The sequence below is a fragment of the Neovison vison genome, chromosome 4 (genome assembly GCF_020171115.1).
Source record: "Neovison vison isolate M4711 chromosome 4, ASM_NN_V1, whole genome shotgun sequence".
NCBI lineage: Eukaryota > Metazoa > Chordata > Mammalia > Carnivora > Mustelidae > Neogale > Neogale vison.
This window is the reverse complement of record NC_058094.1, coordinates 145,848,653-145,865,056: the sequence shown is the minus strand read 5'-3', so window position 1 is coordinate 145,865,056 and position 16,404 is coordinate 145,848,653. Positions and strand designations below refer to the sequence as shown.

The following is a 16,404-nucleotide window of genomic DNA, read 5'->3' as shown; positions in this document are numbered from 1 at the left end:
GACAAGCTTCCTTACTGCTTTTTACTTGATTTACATTTACCAACATGAACTTCAAATGCAACTATTTAACAAAGTAAATTATATCCTCTGTGATACTTGGGATATTTTACTTTTCAAACAATCATTCTATCTTTCTTTTTCAAGTGAATATATTGAACAGTATGTGCATTTTTCTTCTTTAATAAACAAAGACCACACTGCCAATTTCTGTACTGCATTGAAAATTTATTTTTCTTTTTTTAACTACATATTTCTGAAAGATAGTATATAAAGGGAAAAGAAGAAAAAAATACAGAAATATGCTTGGGCATAACTGTAGGAAAATTCTATGTAACATCATGTAAAATGTAGTTGCTGATGAGTGTGAAAGGAAGCCATGTTGTTTTCCGTTGTTGGTCGATTGTGGACACTGTATTTGTAATTTAGAGCTGCTATACTGATACTTTCCAGCTGTGCATATGAGGAAGCCTGATTAAAGTGTCTCCTTTAGAAGCCCAAATTGGTTCACATGCTCAGATTTCAATTGGCTTTGTAACAGGTTTCCTTATGTGCCTCATATTGGCCCCCGGTTCACTGGGCTTGAAAGGAGCCAAGGCGCCATATGGTTTGGGCAAAGGAAGAGTGGCCTCTGCCTCTGGGATGTAGGCATTTGGACGTGGCTCTGCAGTTGTGTAAACACCATTGGGCAGCTGGCGGTTATCTGTTACCAGGAACTCCTGCAAAGAATGATTTTTCCTTTTTAGTCTCCTGAAAATTATACTGAAGTCACTTCATACTTAGGGTCCAGCAGACACAGCTGGGTCTAAGCAGCCTTAGGCTGTGCTGGTTGATATTTTCCCAAAGGGATAGGAGGGTATGAGGGTGGAGTCACTAAACACACACACACACACACACATGCACACACACATACACACTCGTCTCCTGGGAATGACCCATGTGGCTCAAGCATCATTCTGTTCCTGGGGTTTAGCATTCATAAACTGGTTAGTGGGTCTTAAATTCCCTGTATTCCAGCTTCAGTATCTTTCATTGAGCACTCATTATTTCCATGTTTTTGAAAAACGCTGGAGTACTCATTGGTGAGCAAATGTTACAAAGGAGGAACTAAGAAGTAAAGTAGAACCAGAGGAGAGATGTGGTCAGCAGTTTGCTTCAAACCTCAAGGTGCTCAGGATTCTGCCTGTGCTTCTGGAGAATAGAGGAAGTTCTTACAGTATTAAGAATTCTAAATAATGGAGACAGATAAATGACAGCTGGGACACCACAGGTAAAATCTGAATGCCCTAAAAAACAGTCTTGGGCACTGTGGGGATTACAAATCTGACCCTATTTTCAGATACTCCTAGTACGTATTTGGAAGGCATGTGTTCCTGGGTTAGGGAGTGAATAATGATCCTTTGCGGGTTATCTACTTGGTAGTCTCTGAGTTGTAGGTCTCCAGGATGTAGTCTTCTTAGAAAGATGCCCAATTCCATTGTAAAAATATTAAAAGGTCATACGAGTAGGCAAGACTTGGCACCCATCATGCAGGCACAGTCACTGATAGACCTAGACTGAGGCCAGTGGCAGGAGAAGAAAGATGTGATCTTGAGGCCTATGACACAGACCAAGGGGCAGAGTCTGCAGAAGGCTCTGGCACCCGGAAGATGCTGAAGGCCTTGCAGTGTGCTGTGGGGGCCCCTGATAGCTAGATATGGGAGAATAAGGTATGGTCTGAGTAGGGGTACAAGGACAGAGACTAAAGATGTATGGATAAAACCGGAGCCAGCTGAGCCACCATCCTGCCAATGGCTGAATGCCACAGAGGGCATGTCGTAAGACTGTGGGGTGGGCCTTGGTGCTCAATGAGGGCTTTCTGGAGAGTATTATGGCACTCCGGACTATGGTTTTGTCTACATCCTGTCTTAAGCAAAACTCCTTTCTAATGATTGTCAGAACTAGGTGTGTGGTAGAGTGGGAATTTTTCTTCTATTTCGGGAGGACTGAAATCCCTGAAAATGGGATTTCATTTGTCGCATTACCAATGCGACAAGAAGCAAAGCTTACCCGAGATTTTTCAGCGATGGCCAAGGCATACATTTCTTCATCTCGAAGTACCTTCAACCATTCTCTCTCAATATCTTTATTGAGTGGCAGACCCTTTTCTATCCTGGAATTGCAAGAGAAGATGAAGTCTTCTTTCTCTCTGACTTCCTTTTGGAGTTCAATGGCCAGAGCTTGTTTCATGGACAGCTCAGCAACTAGAGCCATCATTTGTTCCGTAGCATCTTTGATCTTTTTCCGGTAGCCATTCATCTAGAATGAAAAGTGCCCAAGGCTTAGACTACATACCTTCCATGAAGAGTTAAGAAAATGGCGGGCTGAGGGCTGTCTAGGATGGTGGGGGGCAACCTTCCCTGAAGGAAGGAGAGTTTAAGGGGGTATGCACAGAAAAATAATTAGAGATCTCGGAGATCGAGGCCAATACCTTGGCTGTGTGAATAAGGATAGGATAGAGAAGAAACAGATCTGTTCATCTGGTTAATAGAGCTCCAAGTGCATAGCACTGAGGGAAACAGTCCTTTTATTTTTAAGAGGTGTTAAGGAGAAGGGGACAGGGTATTCTTGATGTCTAAGTTTCTGGCCTAATTTTGCCATGTTTTTAATATGTCACTCATCTAGCAGGAAAAAATCTGGTAGGACCAAAACTATATCTAAAAATTACTTGTTACTTACAGAAGATAATCAGCAGTGGTCCTGCATCTGAAATTATTTTTAATGGAAAATATCATATCTCATTGTGGTTGCATTATTGATCATAATTCTTGGGAAGTAGCATTATTTGGTCATAAACAAACATAAGCTGAACCTGGGGAAAATCTGGCCAGTAATTTGAAAGGAAATGGTTCTTGTTCCGTGTGTATGTTTACGATTTCACATCAGCTAGTTATCATCAAAGAATTGAAAGATAGGACTAAGTGGAACATAGACACCAAGCACAATTAAAACAATGTTGAGTGAAGGAAATTATTCTATTTTAATCCTCCAGGCCTTTGAACCAGGGTACACTGACATATGAATATGAGTTTCCAAAAACTACACCTGATCTTGAAACACTTTCTTCTCCTAGTAGAGCATATACTGGTCTATCTGTACATTTGTGTAGAGAAATGTTGCTGCCAGTGATTTATCTTTCTCTGAAAATTTAATGACTGATTATTATATATACATTGTCTCTTTAAAGGAATAAGGAAAATACATTTTAAAAACTGTCCTACACTGCAGTAATCTTTAGGAAACTAAAAGCTTCAATGGTGAGTCGTTATCTTAAATTGCACTAATTCATCAGTTTTGGCACACTTGAATGTTGTGTGTATGTGGGTGTAACTAGCCAACCTCCTTTTCTTCTCCAAAGAAGGATGGTGTTACTCTGGGCTTCTGAGCTGCTCTGTCTTCCATTGGGATTTCCCCCTACCCCTTTTATTTAGAAGGAGAGGTGGTGGGGAGAGGGAGAGTATCTTAAACAGTCTCAGTGCCCAGCATGGAAATGGGGCTCAATCTCACAACCCTGAGATCATGACCTGAGCCAAAAATCAAGAGTTAGATGCGTAACCAACTTTTCCACCCAGGCACCCTGGGACTTCCCATTTTCTCTTCACTTGGGAGACCTGTAAGAGGAGCCCTAAGCTCCCTAGGAAAGGTGAGACACTTGAGATATGCATTCTTGTTGAGCTCCCATAAGGAATTAGGCCACTTCTCAACTACTGAATGCTTACAACTTAAACTGATATCACACCGATTTCACAGATAGATCAGTAAACTTATTTTTAAGATGGTTCATGCATCCTCCTCAAGGTCATTCACTTGTATTGGTAAATCACAGACCTGGAATCTGAACCATTCTACCTTCTAGTTCTGCCTACTACAAAGTTTTAAATGGGGAGGGGGGAAAAAAAAGCCAGGGAGAGAGCCACAAAGGTGGGGAAAGGCAGGTGGGACGGGGGAGATAAAGACGAGGCTGACTCCCAGGAATGAACCCACCCAGGCGGCAATCACCACCATGTGCATTTCTCTAGCATTACAGTTGACTTCCGGACAGACTGCCAACAGCTTCCACAAGCCAGCCCTCCCTGAAAACAGACTTACCCTAAAGAAAGGGAAATTCATTTGCAAAAGGAAGGGAGGCAACATTTAAAGAAACAATGCTAATTCAGGCAAAGTTCATGAGACTACAGAAGTCTTAACATTTCTTATTTTCTGAAGTAAAGTTGTGAATTGCACACAAGCCCCGGGACTGAGGGACCAGCTGGCTGGCGGAAGTCCTCAGAGCAGTCCTGTAAAAGCCTAATAAAGACAGCAAAGGAGACCTGAGATTTACAGTGATTTTCTGTTTCTTTAGTGTGCCAGAACTGTTTCCAGGATGGAACTGAATGTTCACTCGTATGATAAACACTTTTCTTGAGTTTAGTGCACACTAGGCACTGGGGAAATTAAGGAGAATGAGGAGCGAGGGGCTCCTGAGTGGCTCAGTTTGGTAAGTGTCAGACTTCTGGTTTTGGCTCAGGTCATGATCTCAGAGTCACGTGATCAAGCCCAGAGTGGGGCTCTGCACTCAGCAGGGGGTCTGCTTGAGATTCTCTCACCTTCCCTCCACCTCTCCCCCTGTGCATGTGCGTGCACGCGCGCGCACACACACACACACTTTCTCTCTTTTTCTCAAATAAATAAAATCTTAAAAAAAAGAAGAAGAAAAAGAATGAGGAACGGTCGCTGCCACCAGGAGCCCACCATCATGGGTGTGGGTGTTACCATGGTCTACTTTTTTACCTGTCTCCCGACACTAGGTGTGGACCATGCATCCCTTCCTCTTTGCTTCTGTGCTCACAGCCTCATGTGCTCACAAGGGGAGCACACAGCAGGTTCAAATCCCTCTGACTCAAATCCCTCTGCTGCCACAGCAGGAGGCTCCTGGGGGCCAGAAGGCCAGGTGAGCTGGGGTTGGGGGGTGGTCCTCTCACTGCCCCGTGGTGTGAGGCCCTTCCTCCCCTCAATCACCAACCTCCTGCCTGCCAGCTGCCCCTTCCAGGGCCGCTCGAGCAGGCCTAGCCTGACCAGGTAGCTTTGATTCCAGCAGTTGTCATATTTTAAATGTATGAAATTACGACTACTAGGCATGGGTGTCATGTGATTGCTGTTCTCTTGTAATAGTCCCTGTCTGTTCCTGGGTCCTGGCTGAGTTCTGGATTGGGGGTGTTTTCATGTGGACGGCTGGATAAGTGAGGCCCTCTAAGCACAAGGAACTAGAAACGCTTTAACTTGGCACATGAAATACAAGAGTAGTAACTTATTTTGAATAGGTATCCTGTTAAGTGAAACTTGTAAACTGTCACTGAAAAGCTTAAGTTTGGGTGCCTGGGTGGCTCAGTGGGTTAAAGCCTCTGCCTTTGGCTCAGGTCATGATCTCAGGATTCTGGGATTGAGTCCCGCTTCGGGTTCTCTGCTCATTGGGGAGCCTGCTTCCTCCTCTCTCTCTCTCTGCCTGCCTCTCTGCCTACTTGTGATCTCTGTCTGTCAAATAAACAAATAAAATCTTCAAAAAAAGAAAAAAAAAGGAAAGAGAGAAAGAAAGAAAAGCTTAAGTTTGGGGCACCTGGGTGGCTCAGTCATTAAGCATCTGCCTTCGGTTTGAGTCATGATCCCAGGGTCCTGGGATTGAGCCCTGCATTGGGCTCCCTGCTCAGCAGGGAGCCTGCTTCTCCCTCTCCCACTCTCTCTGCTTGTATTTCCTTTCTCGCTGTCTCTCTCTCTGTCAAGTAAATAAATAAAATCTTTTTTTAAGAAAAGATTTTATTTATTTGACAGACAGAGATCACAAGTAGGCAGCAAGAAAGGCAGAGAGAGAGGAGGAAGCAGGCTCCCCGCTGAGCAGAGAGCTGGATGTGGGGCTCGATCCCAGGACCCTGAGATCATGACCTGAGCCGAAGGCAAAGACTTTAACCCACTAAGCCACCCAGGCACCCCAATAAATAAAATCTTTAAAAAAAAGAAAAGAAAAGCTTAAGTTTGCCCAGTATAAAGTGAATATTCATTCAAGGAACAAGACTGAAAACTACTTTGGATAATTTTCTAAGATTCATCTTTACATCTTCAATTCTACATCTTTATGTATCTCTCCAGTGCTGCTCTGGATAAATAACGGCAGTCTGTGGGAAATGAAAGGCCTGTAGGCAGAAGGGACAAGGGTCTCAGGCAGACCTTCTTGGCTAAGAGCAGCGTGTCCTGCTTGTAGGCCTGAGTTTTGCTGCAGAGCCTGTCAGTGAGCCGGGACACCTGTTCATAGATGAAGTCCTTTTCCAGTAACTTCTCCTCCTTCTTGGCCAGCTGTAGTTCCAGCTAGAGTTGAAAACAAATTCAATAAAAGGACAAAAAAGTCATGCATGTCAAAAATCTTTCTTAATTAGAGTACTATTTTTCCCCTAAATGAAGACACATTGCTTTTACACAATTGCAAGGTGGTTCTAGGAAAGTCTTTAGCGCTGGGCTAGGTCAAGACCTTCCTCGCTCCAACCCCCTCCAGACAGCCCTGGGAAGGCTTCCTCTCCATGGCAGAGGGTGGCCCTCTCAGCTCCACCCAGTTTCCATGTTGCCATTCCTCTGATACGTCCCCATCGGGAAGACAAATTAATGCACTAAAGATGCCAAAATTGTTCCTTTGGGCTATGAGACAAAAGTGGGCATCTTGAAACCACTCAGGTTTTCTTTCTTTCTGGCAAGCATTAGAAACAAGCTTAGCTTTTGTTACTGGATTACGATGAAAGGACTGTATTAGTGGCTAGAAGAGCGAGGGATGGGGGATAAATCTGTCAGCATCAGATGAAACAGTACCACAGACCACTGGGACACTGATCAACAAAGGGCTAGTAGACACTATTATAAGAAAGAATGCTTACTGCATCTAATTTTTTGATCATTTCTTCTTGGGTCATATCTTTCCCTGGAATGAAGCGGATTCTGCTCTCATCCTCAGGATTTATGAATTTTTTCTCCAGGTCTTTTATTCTGTCTGTACACTGAGAAAACTGTTAAACAAAGAAGGAAACGTTAACTTCAAAACTAACTGTATTGCTCAGTAAATTTTAAAACTATATAGCCCAGGGTCTTCAAAGTCTTTTGGAAGGATCCATGCAGGCAAAGGTGGAAGAGAACTCCTTTAAAATCCCATCAGCCGGGACCTGGGTTGAACAGTAAGTCTGCTCACCCATGGTACCGTGAAGGTGATGCCCTGTAACTGTTCTCTGAAGCAAGGCAGTGAGTTCTGAGTCATCAAAGAAAGAGCTGATGACAACTAGTCCTTTGTGTCATACCTATGGGATGCTGTGTGGTTGCACAGCTCAAACTATACAGAACTGACCTCTTCATTTTAGGTTGTTATAGAAGCCAAAGTAGACAATGTACAAGGCAGACAACATACGAGACTCCAACTTATAACCCTTTGTTGGCAATAGGTTTAATGGCTTCCCAAAGAATAAAGTTCTTAATTATTAGGTCAATACAGTGTATAGGCCTGTGAGGAAATAGCCTGAACTATTTTTTTTTTAAAGATTCTATTTATTTATTTGACAGAGAGAGATCACAACTAGGCAGAGAGGCAGGCAGAGAGAGAGAGGAGGAAGCAGACTCCCTGCCGAGCAGAGAGCCCGATGCGGGACTCGATCCCAGGACCCTGAGATCACGACCTGAGCCGAAGGCAGCGGCTTAACCCACCGAGCCACCCAGGCGCCCACCTGAACTATTTTTTACCTTTTTTTCTAACTGCCTAATATAATGTTTCATATTTCAACGATACTTGTTGATTTAATGAGACTTTGAAGTAGATGAAGAAATAAGGCAGCTCCCAAGTAGGACAGGCAGTCACACTTAGTTTCATTTTATGGGGAGAGATGTAGAACACTGTGAAAACCAAGAGTCATCATTTTCTTTTTCTTTCTCTTTTTTAAGACTTTGTTTGTTTATTTGACAGAGAGTGTGAGAGAGCACAAGCAGGATGAGCAGCAGAGGGAGAGGGAGAAGCAAGCTCCCCGCTGAGCAGGGGGCCCAATGCGGGACTCCATCCCAGGACCCTGAGATCATGACCTGAGCCGAGGGCAGACGCTTAACCAACTGAGCCACCCAGGCTCCCCCAAGATTCATCATTTTCAACTTTTCTACTGAAAACCTGTAGAATCTTAAGCAAATCACTTATCTTCTCTAAACCTTAGTTGCCTTAACTGTCAAATGGGAAGGTAAGGCCCAGTCCAATGGGGTGACTCATTAACTGAGAGCACACATCTCAATACTTCACAACATGTCCCAGAGTGATACGGGTAAAATTTAATCTTTAATTCATGTATTTGCCTTCTCCTCACAAAAAGAATTTAAAATAGTAACATAAATAATTTATTTTTTTCCTTTTTCTCCCTCTCAACATTGCTTAATTGTCCTTAATATGGAGTTAAAGTACATATATATTATATATAAACAGGCATAAATACATAATTATTCCATTTATTATTAACAGTGTTTAATGTTTCTGTTTCTTAACTAGGAAACTAAATAAGGAACAAAAATACAGTGCTTGCTTATCAAATTAGTACCTTGATTGCTCTTATTTCCCCATGGGTCTCTGAGGAAAAACTGTTTATTTTTTCTTTTTTTAAAGTTTTTATTTAAATTATGGTTGGCTAACACATACAATATTGGTTTCAGGTGTAGAATTTGGTGACTCACACTTACATACAACACCACTGCTCATCACAAGTCCCCTCCTTAATCCCCATGTTTACTTTTTTTAATACAAATAGTGTTGTGTCCTAAAATAGTTCACGTGACTTCCAAGATCCTTAAAAAGGAGCTATTATTATAAGCACCGGGAAAATATGACTCATGATAATCGTTGGATTAGACTGTTAGACAATTAAAAACTGTTTCAAACAATTGAAAAAATACAAACCTTAAGGGAATTCTGGAAATGATGCAAAAAATGGGAAGACTTTGAAAAAACAAAAACAAAAACCAATCACAAAACACTGCAGCTGTGACAAATAACAGGATATGACAGGGATCCACAGGGCAAGGCAGGGTACAAAAATGATTTGCCTAAGGCTCAAAATTTTACATCATGTCCTTCAAAGGGCCCATGTAATTTGTGCTGAGTAGACAAATAATTGTGGACTTTGAAGACTAATGGGAAACTTTCTATTCAACATTCTTAAGCTTAGAATTAACTCTGGCAGGACAGGTAATTGATGATAACACATAACCCACATGTCTCAATTGATAGGCAGTCAGAATGGAAAAGGCTCCTATCAGGCATAAAAGTTTAAATATATTTTCCTCTTGGGTCAACTGAATTTATATTTCACATCAGATAACTGGTTCCATATAATGAAATGCCAAGTACATATATTTTAAGAACAATGAATTTTATCCACTGTGTGGAAGTACTGATTTGTGATTAACAAGGCTTACACAGTAGACAGAGAATTCTTCTGTTGTGGATCTTACTGAATTTAAAGTCCTTTTGTTCTGCTGGGCATCTTGATAGTTTGGTATGGGCAAAGATGGCCCTGAGGCTGTGTTTTGGGAAGGAGCTGGAAGGAGACAAATTATTCTGTAAAATCATGACAAGTGTGGAGTGCTTGGGGGCAGTCTTAGGAGGTGAGGCTGTGGAGAGAAGGGGTTGAGAAGTGGAAAGACAGGTCAGGGGAATAGAGCTGGGTGAGGGTGCTGCATGGGCTAACGCACCTGGGGATGGTACCAGTGACGGGTGGTCCTGCAGATCTTTGCAAGGCATGGATGTCTGATAACTGAATTTGCAGTTCCTCACATTTCTGTAATGTACACCTTCACGCTGTTGCCCCAAACCTTCACAGGTTCACAGACCAAGGCCTTGCTGGAATGGTTTTGTGTAGGTAGGCCAAGGAAGGAGCAAGTTCTGAATTCTGCACCGACCCAGCACAGAAGTGAGCCAGGCGGTGTGTGTGCTGATGAGGGGATCCCTCAAATAAGCGGCTCACTAGTCGCAGGAGTCAGAGCCACTGGAATCCTGCGGGGGACACCTTGGAGGCCTGAGGGATGCCTTGGGGTGTTCCAGCCCATCCATCTACACCGGCTACACTTAGGGAGGAAGTGAATAGGAGAACTTAAGGCTAAAAAAACAAACACTGGAATCAGAACCTTGGCACATTTGTGCACAATGAATGATCCTATCACTGATACAGCATTCACATGTTCAAATGGCCTAAAATATACGGTGGACCCATCATCCTGTTCCTCAAAGTCATGTGAATCCCCATGATATGATTAAAAGAAAACAACAACAAAACAAAACAGGACCCAAAACTGCCAAATGAGCTAATGAAAACCACTGATTTATAAACCTTGAAAAAGACTGGACGGATTGCTTCCAGATTTTTGATAATTTTAATAGTGATTATATCTTGGGAATAGAATTTTTTTTTTTTTACAAATTTTTGTGTTTCTTCACAACTCTATTAACCAAACATATTTTAATTTCATCATCCAAAAAAACCTGAAAACAAACCTGACATTTTAGAAAACATGATAGGTTAAAATTTGTTCCTGCTACATTGAGGCAGTGGGGAAAAGTGTAAGCCACAAATTTTTTAGTTTTTTTCTTCTATTTTCATTAAAAAAAAAACCCAATTATTTCATGTGAAGAAGGCAGCTTTATATTCATTATTTAAGCATATACTACGTATTTATTTATTCATGTTTAAATTGCTTGGTTTTTAAAAAGACTGTGTTGGGGGATGCCTGGGTGACTCAGTGGGTTAAGCCTCTGCCTTCAGCTCAGGTCATGATCTCAGGGTCCTGGGATCGAACCCCGCATCGGGCTCTCTGCTCAGCAGGGAGCCTGCTTCCCTTCCTCTCTCTCGCTGCCTGCCTCTCTGCCTACTTGTGATCTCTGTCTGTCAAATAAATAAATAAAATCTTTAAAAAAAAAAGACCATTTCAGGGTGCATGGGTGGCTCAGTCATTGAGCATCTGCCTTCAGCTCAGGTCATGATCTCAGGGTCCAGGGATCAAGTCATGCATTAGGCTCCCTGATCAGCAGGAAGCCTGCTTCTCCCTCTCTCTCTGCAGCTCCCCCTGTTTGTGTTCTTTCTCTCGCCGTCTCTCTCTCTGTCAAATAAAAAAATACAAATCTTTTTAAAATAAATAAATAAATAAAAAGACCATGTCAGAGACCAGGCTATTAAATGACAGGGAAACTACAGGGATTAACAAGGAGTCTAATTATATGCAACTGTCAATCAACAAACAACAATCTCGGCTTCAGAGGGCAGGAGATCCAAAAATGAGAGAGCAAGATGGTCTCCAAGATCGTTCAAGCAAGCATCAGAAGCATAGTTATGCCTATGGCACTGAAAGCCTGGATTCCCTAAATTTTGAGCTATGAGGAAGGTAGAGTTGAGATGTGGGAGGGTCTGAATTACAAGGAAGGAAGAAAATGCTTCCTGGGGGGAAAAAAAAATCTGTAGCCTGGATGAGTGAGGCATAAATTCCACCCTGGAGCAGTGGATTTTTTTTTATTACGTATTTATTTATTAGAGAGAGGGAGGGGGTATGGAGGGGCAGAGGGAGAGAGAGAATCTCAAGCAGACTTTCCACTGAATGTGGAGCTCCACATGGGGCTCGAGCTCACAACCTTGAACATGACCTGAGCTGAAATCAAGAGTCCAACATTCAACTGACTGAGTCACCCAGATGCCCCAGAGCAGTGGCATTTTTATTTTTATTTTTTATTTTTTTTAGCAGTGGTCTTTTTAAAGAGGACATCTAACTCGAGAGTTTGTACAGATACCATGAGGGGCATGGCTTAATTTATTTGTAAGAACTTAATATGATCTTCAAACCAATAAAGGAGGGGGGGGGAAATAAAGCAAATGGTCCCAGGAAGCATCTGATGAACGTTTTCCCCACCTGAATTTGGAGCACTGCTAAGTCGGCATCGAGGGCCCTCTTGGTTGGCAGTAATTTCTGGGTCACGTGAATCTCTCTCTGTTTCTCAGCAATCTTCAGTTTCAGGAACCGGATTTTTTCTTCCAGGACATGTATTTCAATTTCTCCATTTAGCTTCATCTTCTCTTGGATATTTATTTTTTCATAAAAGATGCACACTTCCTCTTCCCGTTCTATCAGCTGAACACCACTATGGCCAAAAGGAGAGGCAAAGGCTAAGAGGGTGTTGAGACCACTTTTTTTTACTAGTCACGGGGATTCTCTCTGGATCTGGGAACAAAATACATATCAACATTACATAATTCCAGAAGATAATAGAAATTTACTGTCGGCTTTTTAGTTAAACTCCACGCTTTCCATTTTCCTGGGAATAGAACAGGGAGGGCTGGTTGGCATCTTGATTCTGAGTTGATCATGCAGTTGGCTGGTCACAGTTATCTCTGCAAGTCTCAAAGGTTTTACTAGGGTGGGAAAAAATATCATTCCCCAGGCATGAGCAAAGTGATCCCATAATCTGATTTTCTGCAGGCCCTTCTTTTGGGGCAGACTTGCCAACCGAGGTCTGGCCAGAAGTCCCCAGGCAGGGGGCCAGGGAATGAGTCTCTGCAGTGATTCTATGTAAATTGCCAGGCCCATTAGGTTCTTTTAAAGTTGAATATTTTTGAAGCAAATTTCCCCATAAAGAGGCAAAGTTCTGTCCTTTGTAATCATGCCAGGGGAAAGACCCCTCCATGTAAGGAAAATGTGGGAAAGAAACGAAGTAAGAATTTTCCAATTCTAGCCCTTACAGGTCTGACCAGGGCCTGGGAACACACTGCATAAATTATTTGTTTTGTGCCGGGAGCCAAATAAGAGGACTTTTTTTTTTTTTTCTTTTTATCCCAGAGAAAACACCTGCCAACACCTTGAGGAAGTACTGTTCTTCACACCCTGAAGTTCTTCCCACACTCTGCATACCCATTATCCCAGAGTTCATCTTTAATTGCTTTTTATCTCTTTCTCTCTCTCCTCCCCTAAAACATGTGCATACACAGTTGCATTTGTTCACCCTTAACTCTACATTTCATCTCATTTGCCGTTTATTGGCTCTTCTCACGATCCCCTCATTTCTCTTTACAACAGAAGCTAAGAGCCATGCTTTACCATCTTTTTTGTCCTTTCAGGGTCCAAAGCTTCACACACAGCTTTGGATGAAACAGCCCACAATCAAAACCACAGTGAAGAAATAGATCTAATACCAGAGGTAATTACTACAGGACCCTACAATTTCACATTCCAGATTTCCTGGGCACAAGCAGCTTCGGAAGACTGCTACAGCACTAATTGATTAATGACATAATTGTAGCCTGGAAGAAATAATGCTCTTCTGAGAGGTCCTATTTGCTGAGAAAATGAGCTGGGAGAATTGCTTAATAAATATCATACTAAGACCAAATCTGTCACAAAAGGGGATGCAAGATCCAAAGACTTATTTATGTCAATTATACTGAAACAACTTGATGATAACGGAGGCAATCTGAATGGAAGCCTGGGAAAGAACTTTCATATTTAAAAGAGCAACAACTGAAACCCTATTCTCTTAAAAGAAGAGTTTCTTATTTTTAGGCAAACACACAGTTCACTGCCCCCCACCCCAAACACGCCCCTGCAGAAGGCTAATGAAACCTGAATGTCAAATGCTCCTCGAGACCCACTGTCAAGCCTCGAGAAGGGGCAACATTTCTAAATCGGATCTCTGGGTGTTTTGTTTCTCACGTTAGATTCCTGGTTTTTACCTTTCATTTCGATGCTGAACAGCTTTCTCGTATCTCTTACGCAGCTGCACCATCTCCTCTTCAATCATTGTGATCATATTGGCAAGTCTGTCAATGTTGTTTAACTGGATTTCCTTCTTCTCCTTCATTTCCTGAAGTTTTGCTACAATTTTGCACACATCGTTTTGCATGCTTTCTCGGATAGTAACATTGTTGGCATGTTTCAGCATGCAATTTTGTAGCTTCCTTTAAAAATGGGGAAATGGGTAAGAATATCATTTTCTTCAGTTAGTGTAAAAATAACGAAGACTTCTGAAACTATCCAAGCAGCTCCCGCTTTAGTATGTCCCTTGAAACGACAATAGTAGGACAGTAGTCCCCTTATCCACCATTCTGCAGCCTGAGGAACGCGCAGGCATCCGTCCACCGGAAGCCAGTGCTCCTCCTTCCGGCTCTTCGGAACGTCAGCAGCCGCCTAACGCTAAGTCACAAACGCGCTTGCGTCCTTCACCTCACCTCAGCCGGCTGCGTAGGCATTTTGTCACCTCACGTCATCACAAGAAGGGTGAGTACAATACAATAAAATATACTGAGGGAGAGGGACAGAGCCCACATTTACATAACTTTGATTACAGTATGGCGGACCCCCCAACACTACACTTTTGAACTGCCTGGGTCCACTTAAACGTGATTTTATTTTATTTTATTTTTATAAATACAGCACAGTGCTATAAATGTTATTTTCTTTATGATTTTCTTAATGTTTTCTTTTCTCTAGCTTACCTTATTGTAAGAATACAGTATACAATATGATAACGTAAAATATGGATTAATCGACTGTTTACGTGATTGGTAAGGGTCTGGTTAACCACAGGTTAGTAGTAGTTAAGTACTGTGCAGGGATTGGCACCCATAACCCCTGCATTGTTCTAGGGTCAACCGTATGTTGCTGTAATCGTTCTATTTTATTAGTATTGTTAATGTCTGACTGTGCTTAATTTATAAATTAAACTTTATCGTAGGTATGTAAGTATAGGGGAAAAAAAACTAGAATATACAGGGTTCAGTACTGTCTGCAGTTTCAAGCATCCACTGGGGGTCTTGGAAAGTATCCCTCACAGGTAAGGGGGACTGCTGCAGTAATACTGGTATTTGTCATATAATGCTCTGTACTGTGATCTTCCCAGGTCTCAGGATTCCCCACTCCCCTGGTTTAGGACATCTTTCCTTTTGTGCCCCAAGGCTTTGCTGCCCCACTCTGTCAAATCGAGAGACCATAGTAATTCATTTATTGCTCTGTCGTCCCCATGAGGCTGCTGCCGTCTTTTGAGGGCATAGATGGTAATATCTGGTAACAGCCATTGGACTGGCTTAATACAGCATCACAATAAATGGTGAATGAATGCGTGGCCTTTATAAATGATCTTTTAATTTCATGTAGGATGAGAATCTGATTAGGAAATTAGGTTTTCCTACTCATACCAATCCCTTCCCCCATCCCTGTCCATCCGCTGCCTCACACACAAGAACCCATTTTGTATAGCTTTATAAAAGGAAACTGGGCATGTGTTGTGATGAGCACTGGGTGTTTTACGCAACTAATGAATTGTTGAACACTAACTACATCAAAAATTAATAATGTATTATATGTTGGCTAACTGAACATAATTTTTAAAAAAAGGAAACTGGGCAATAATGGCCACCAGAAAAAGTTCAGGTTGTATGAACTACCTTCCGTAGATCAGGGACTATGTATAAGTGAAAGAGTCCAGCATCTTTCCACATGGTAAATAATAAATTTAATAAATAATAATTTGCCAGATGTTTCTGAGTATGTTTTTATGGATTAATTCATCTCATAAAAAGTCCTATAAAATAAGGACTATTTTTTAAAAAATACTTTATTTCTTTAAAAGTGAGAGCGAGAGCACAAGCAGGGGAAGGGGCAGAGGGAGAGGAACAAGCAGATTCCCCACCAGACATGGAACATCGAGCCCCATTTAGGGCTCAATCCCAGAACCCCGAGAATATAAGCTGGGCTAAACTCTGACGTTTAACCGACTGAGCCACCCAAGTGCCTCAAATAAGGACTATTTTTATGCGTAAGAAAAGTGATCCCAGAAAAGTAAGGTAGCTTGCTCAAGGTCATGCAGCTAGTGCTGCAGGGCGGGGATCGGAGTCTAGAAAGCTCTTGTAACCACCACTACACTGCCTCCTACAAGCACATTAGATGCTTCAAATCTATAACCAGGGGATGCTGGTTAGTAAACATTTGATTGTCTTCTAACTTTAAAGGCAAATTAACAGGGGTGCCTGCGTGGCTCAGTGGGTTAAGCCGCTGCCTTCGGCTCAGGTCATGATCCCAGGGTCCTGGGATCGAGCCCCGCATCGGGCTCTCTGCTCAGCGGGGAGCCTGCTTCCCTTCCTCTCTCTCTGCCTGCCTCTCTGCCTGCTTGTGATCTCTCTCTGTCAAATAAATTAAAAAAAAAAAGGCAAATTAACAAACTTGTGCTTTTCTAACTTGGTAAAAAAAATAAATAGTATGTAAACATAGTTTTTATTCACTTAAAAATATAGCTGTCAAACAGTAGAAGCATGCGGAATCACATTCAGATGCTTAGATTGTCATTTGTAAAGCATCTTTGAG

The 16,404-nt window shown here is 42.2% G+C and overlaps 1 protein-coding gene across 5 annotated transcripts in view; it reads right to left on the bottom strand.

Moving 5' to 3' along the window:
- Positions 1–229: 229 nt before the first annotated feature.
- The window catches only part of CCDC146 (coiled-coil domain containing 146), a 122,838-nt gene continuing 106,663 nt past the window's right edge, over positions 230–16,404 (bottom strand). For 4 of the 5 annotated variants that reach the window (XM_044245877.1, XM_044245875.1, XM_044245876.1 and 1 more), the window contains 6 exons: positions 13,779–14,003; positions 11,965–12,193; positions 6,930–7,058; positions 6,235–6,372; positions 2,047–2,295; positions 230–716 (listed from right to left, as the gene is read on the bottom strand). In XM_044245877.1, coding sequence (XP_044101812.1) covers positions 513–716; positions 2,047–2,295; positions 6,235–6,372; positions 6,930–7,058; positions 11,965–12,193; positions 13,779–14,003 — 1,174 coding nt within the window. In that variant the 3' untranslated portion in view covers positions 230–512. The remainder of the gene's footprint in view (positions 717–2,046; positions 2,296–6,234; positions 6,373–6,929; positions 7,059–11,964; positions 12,194–13,778; positions 14,004–16,404) is intronic. The other variant, XM_044245878.1, reaches the window with a different exon arrangement.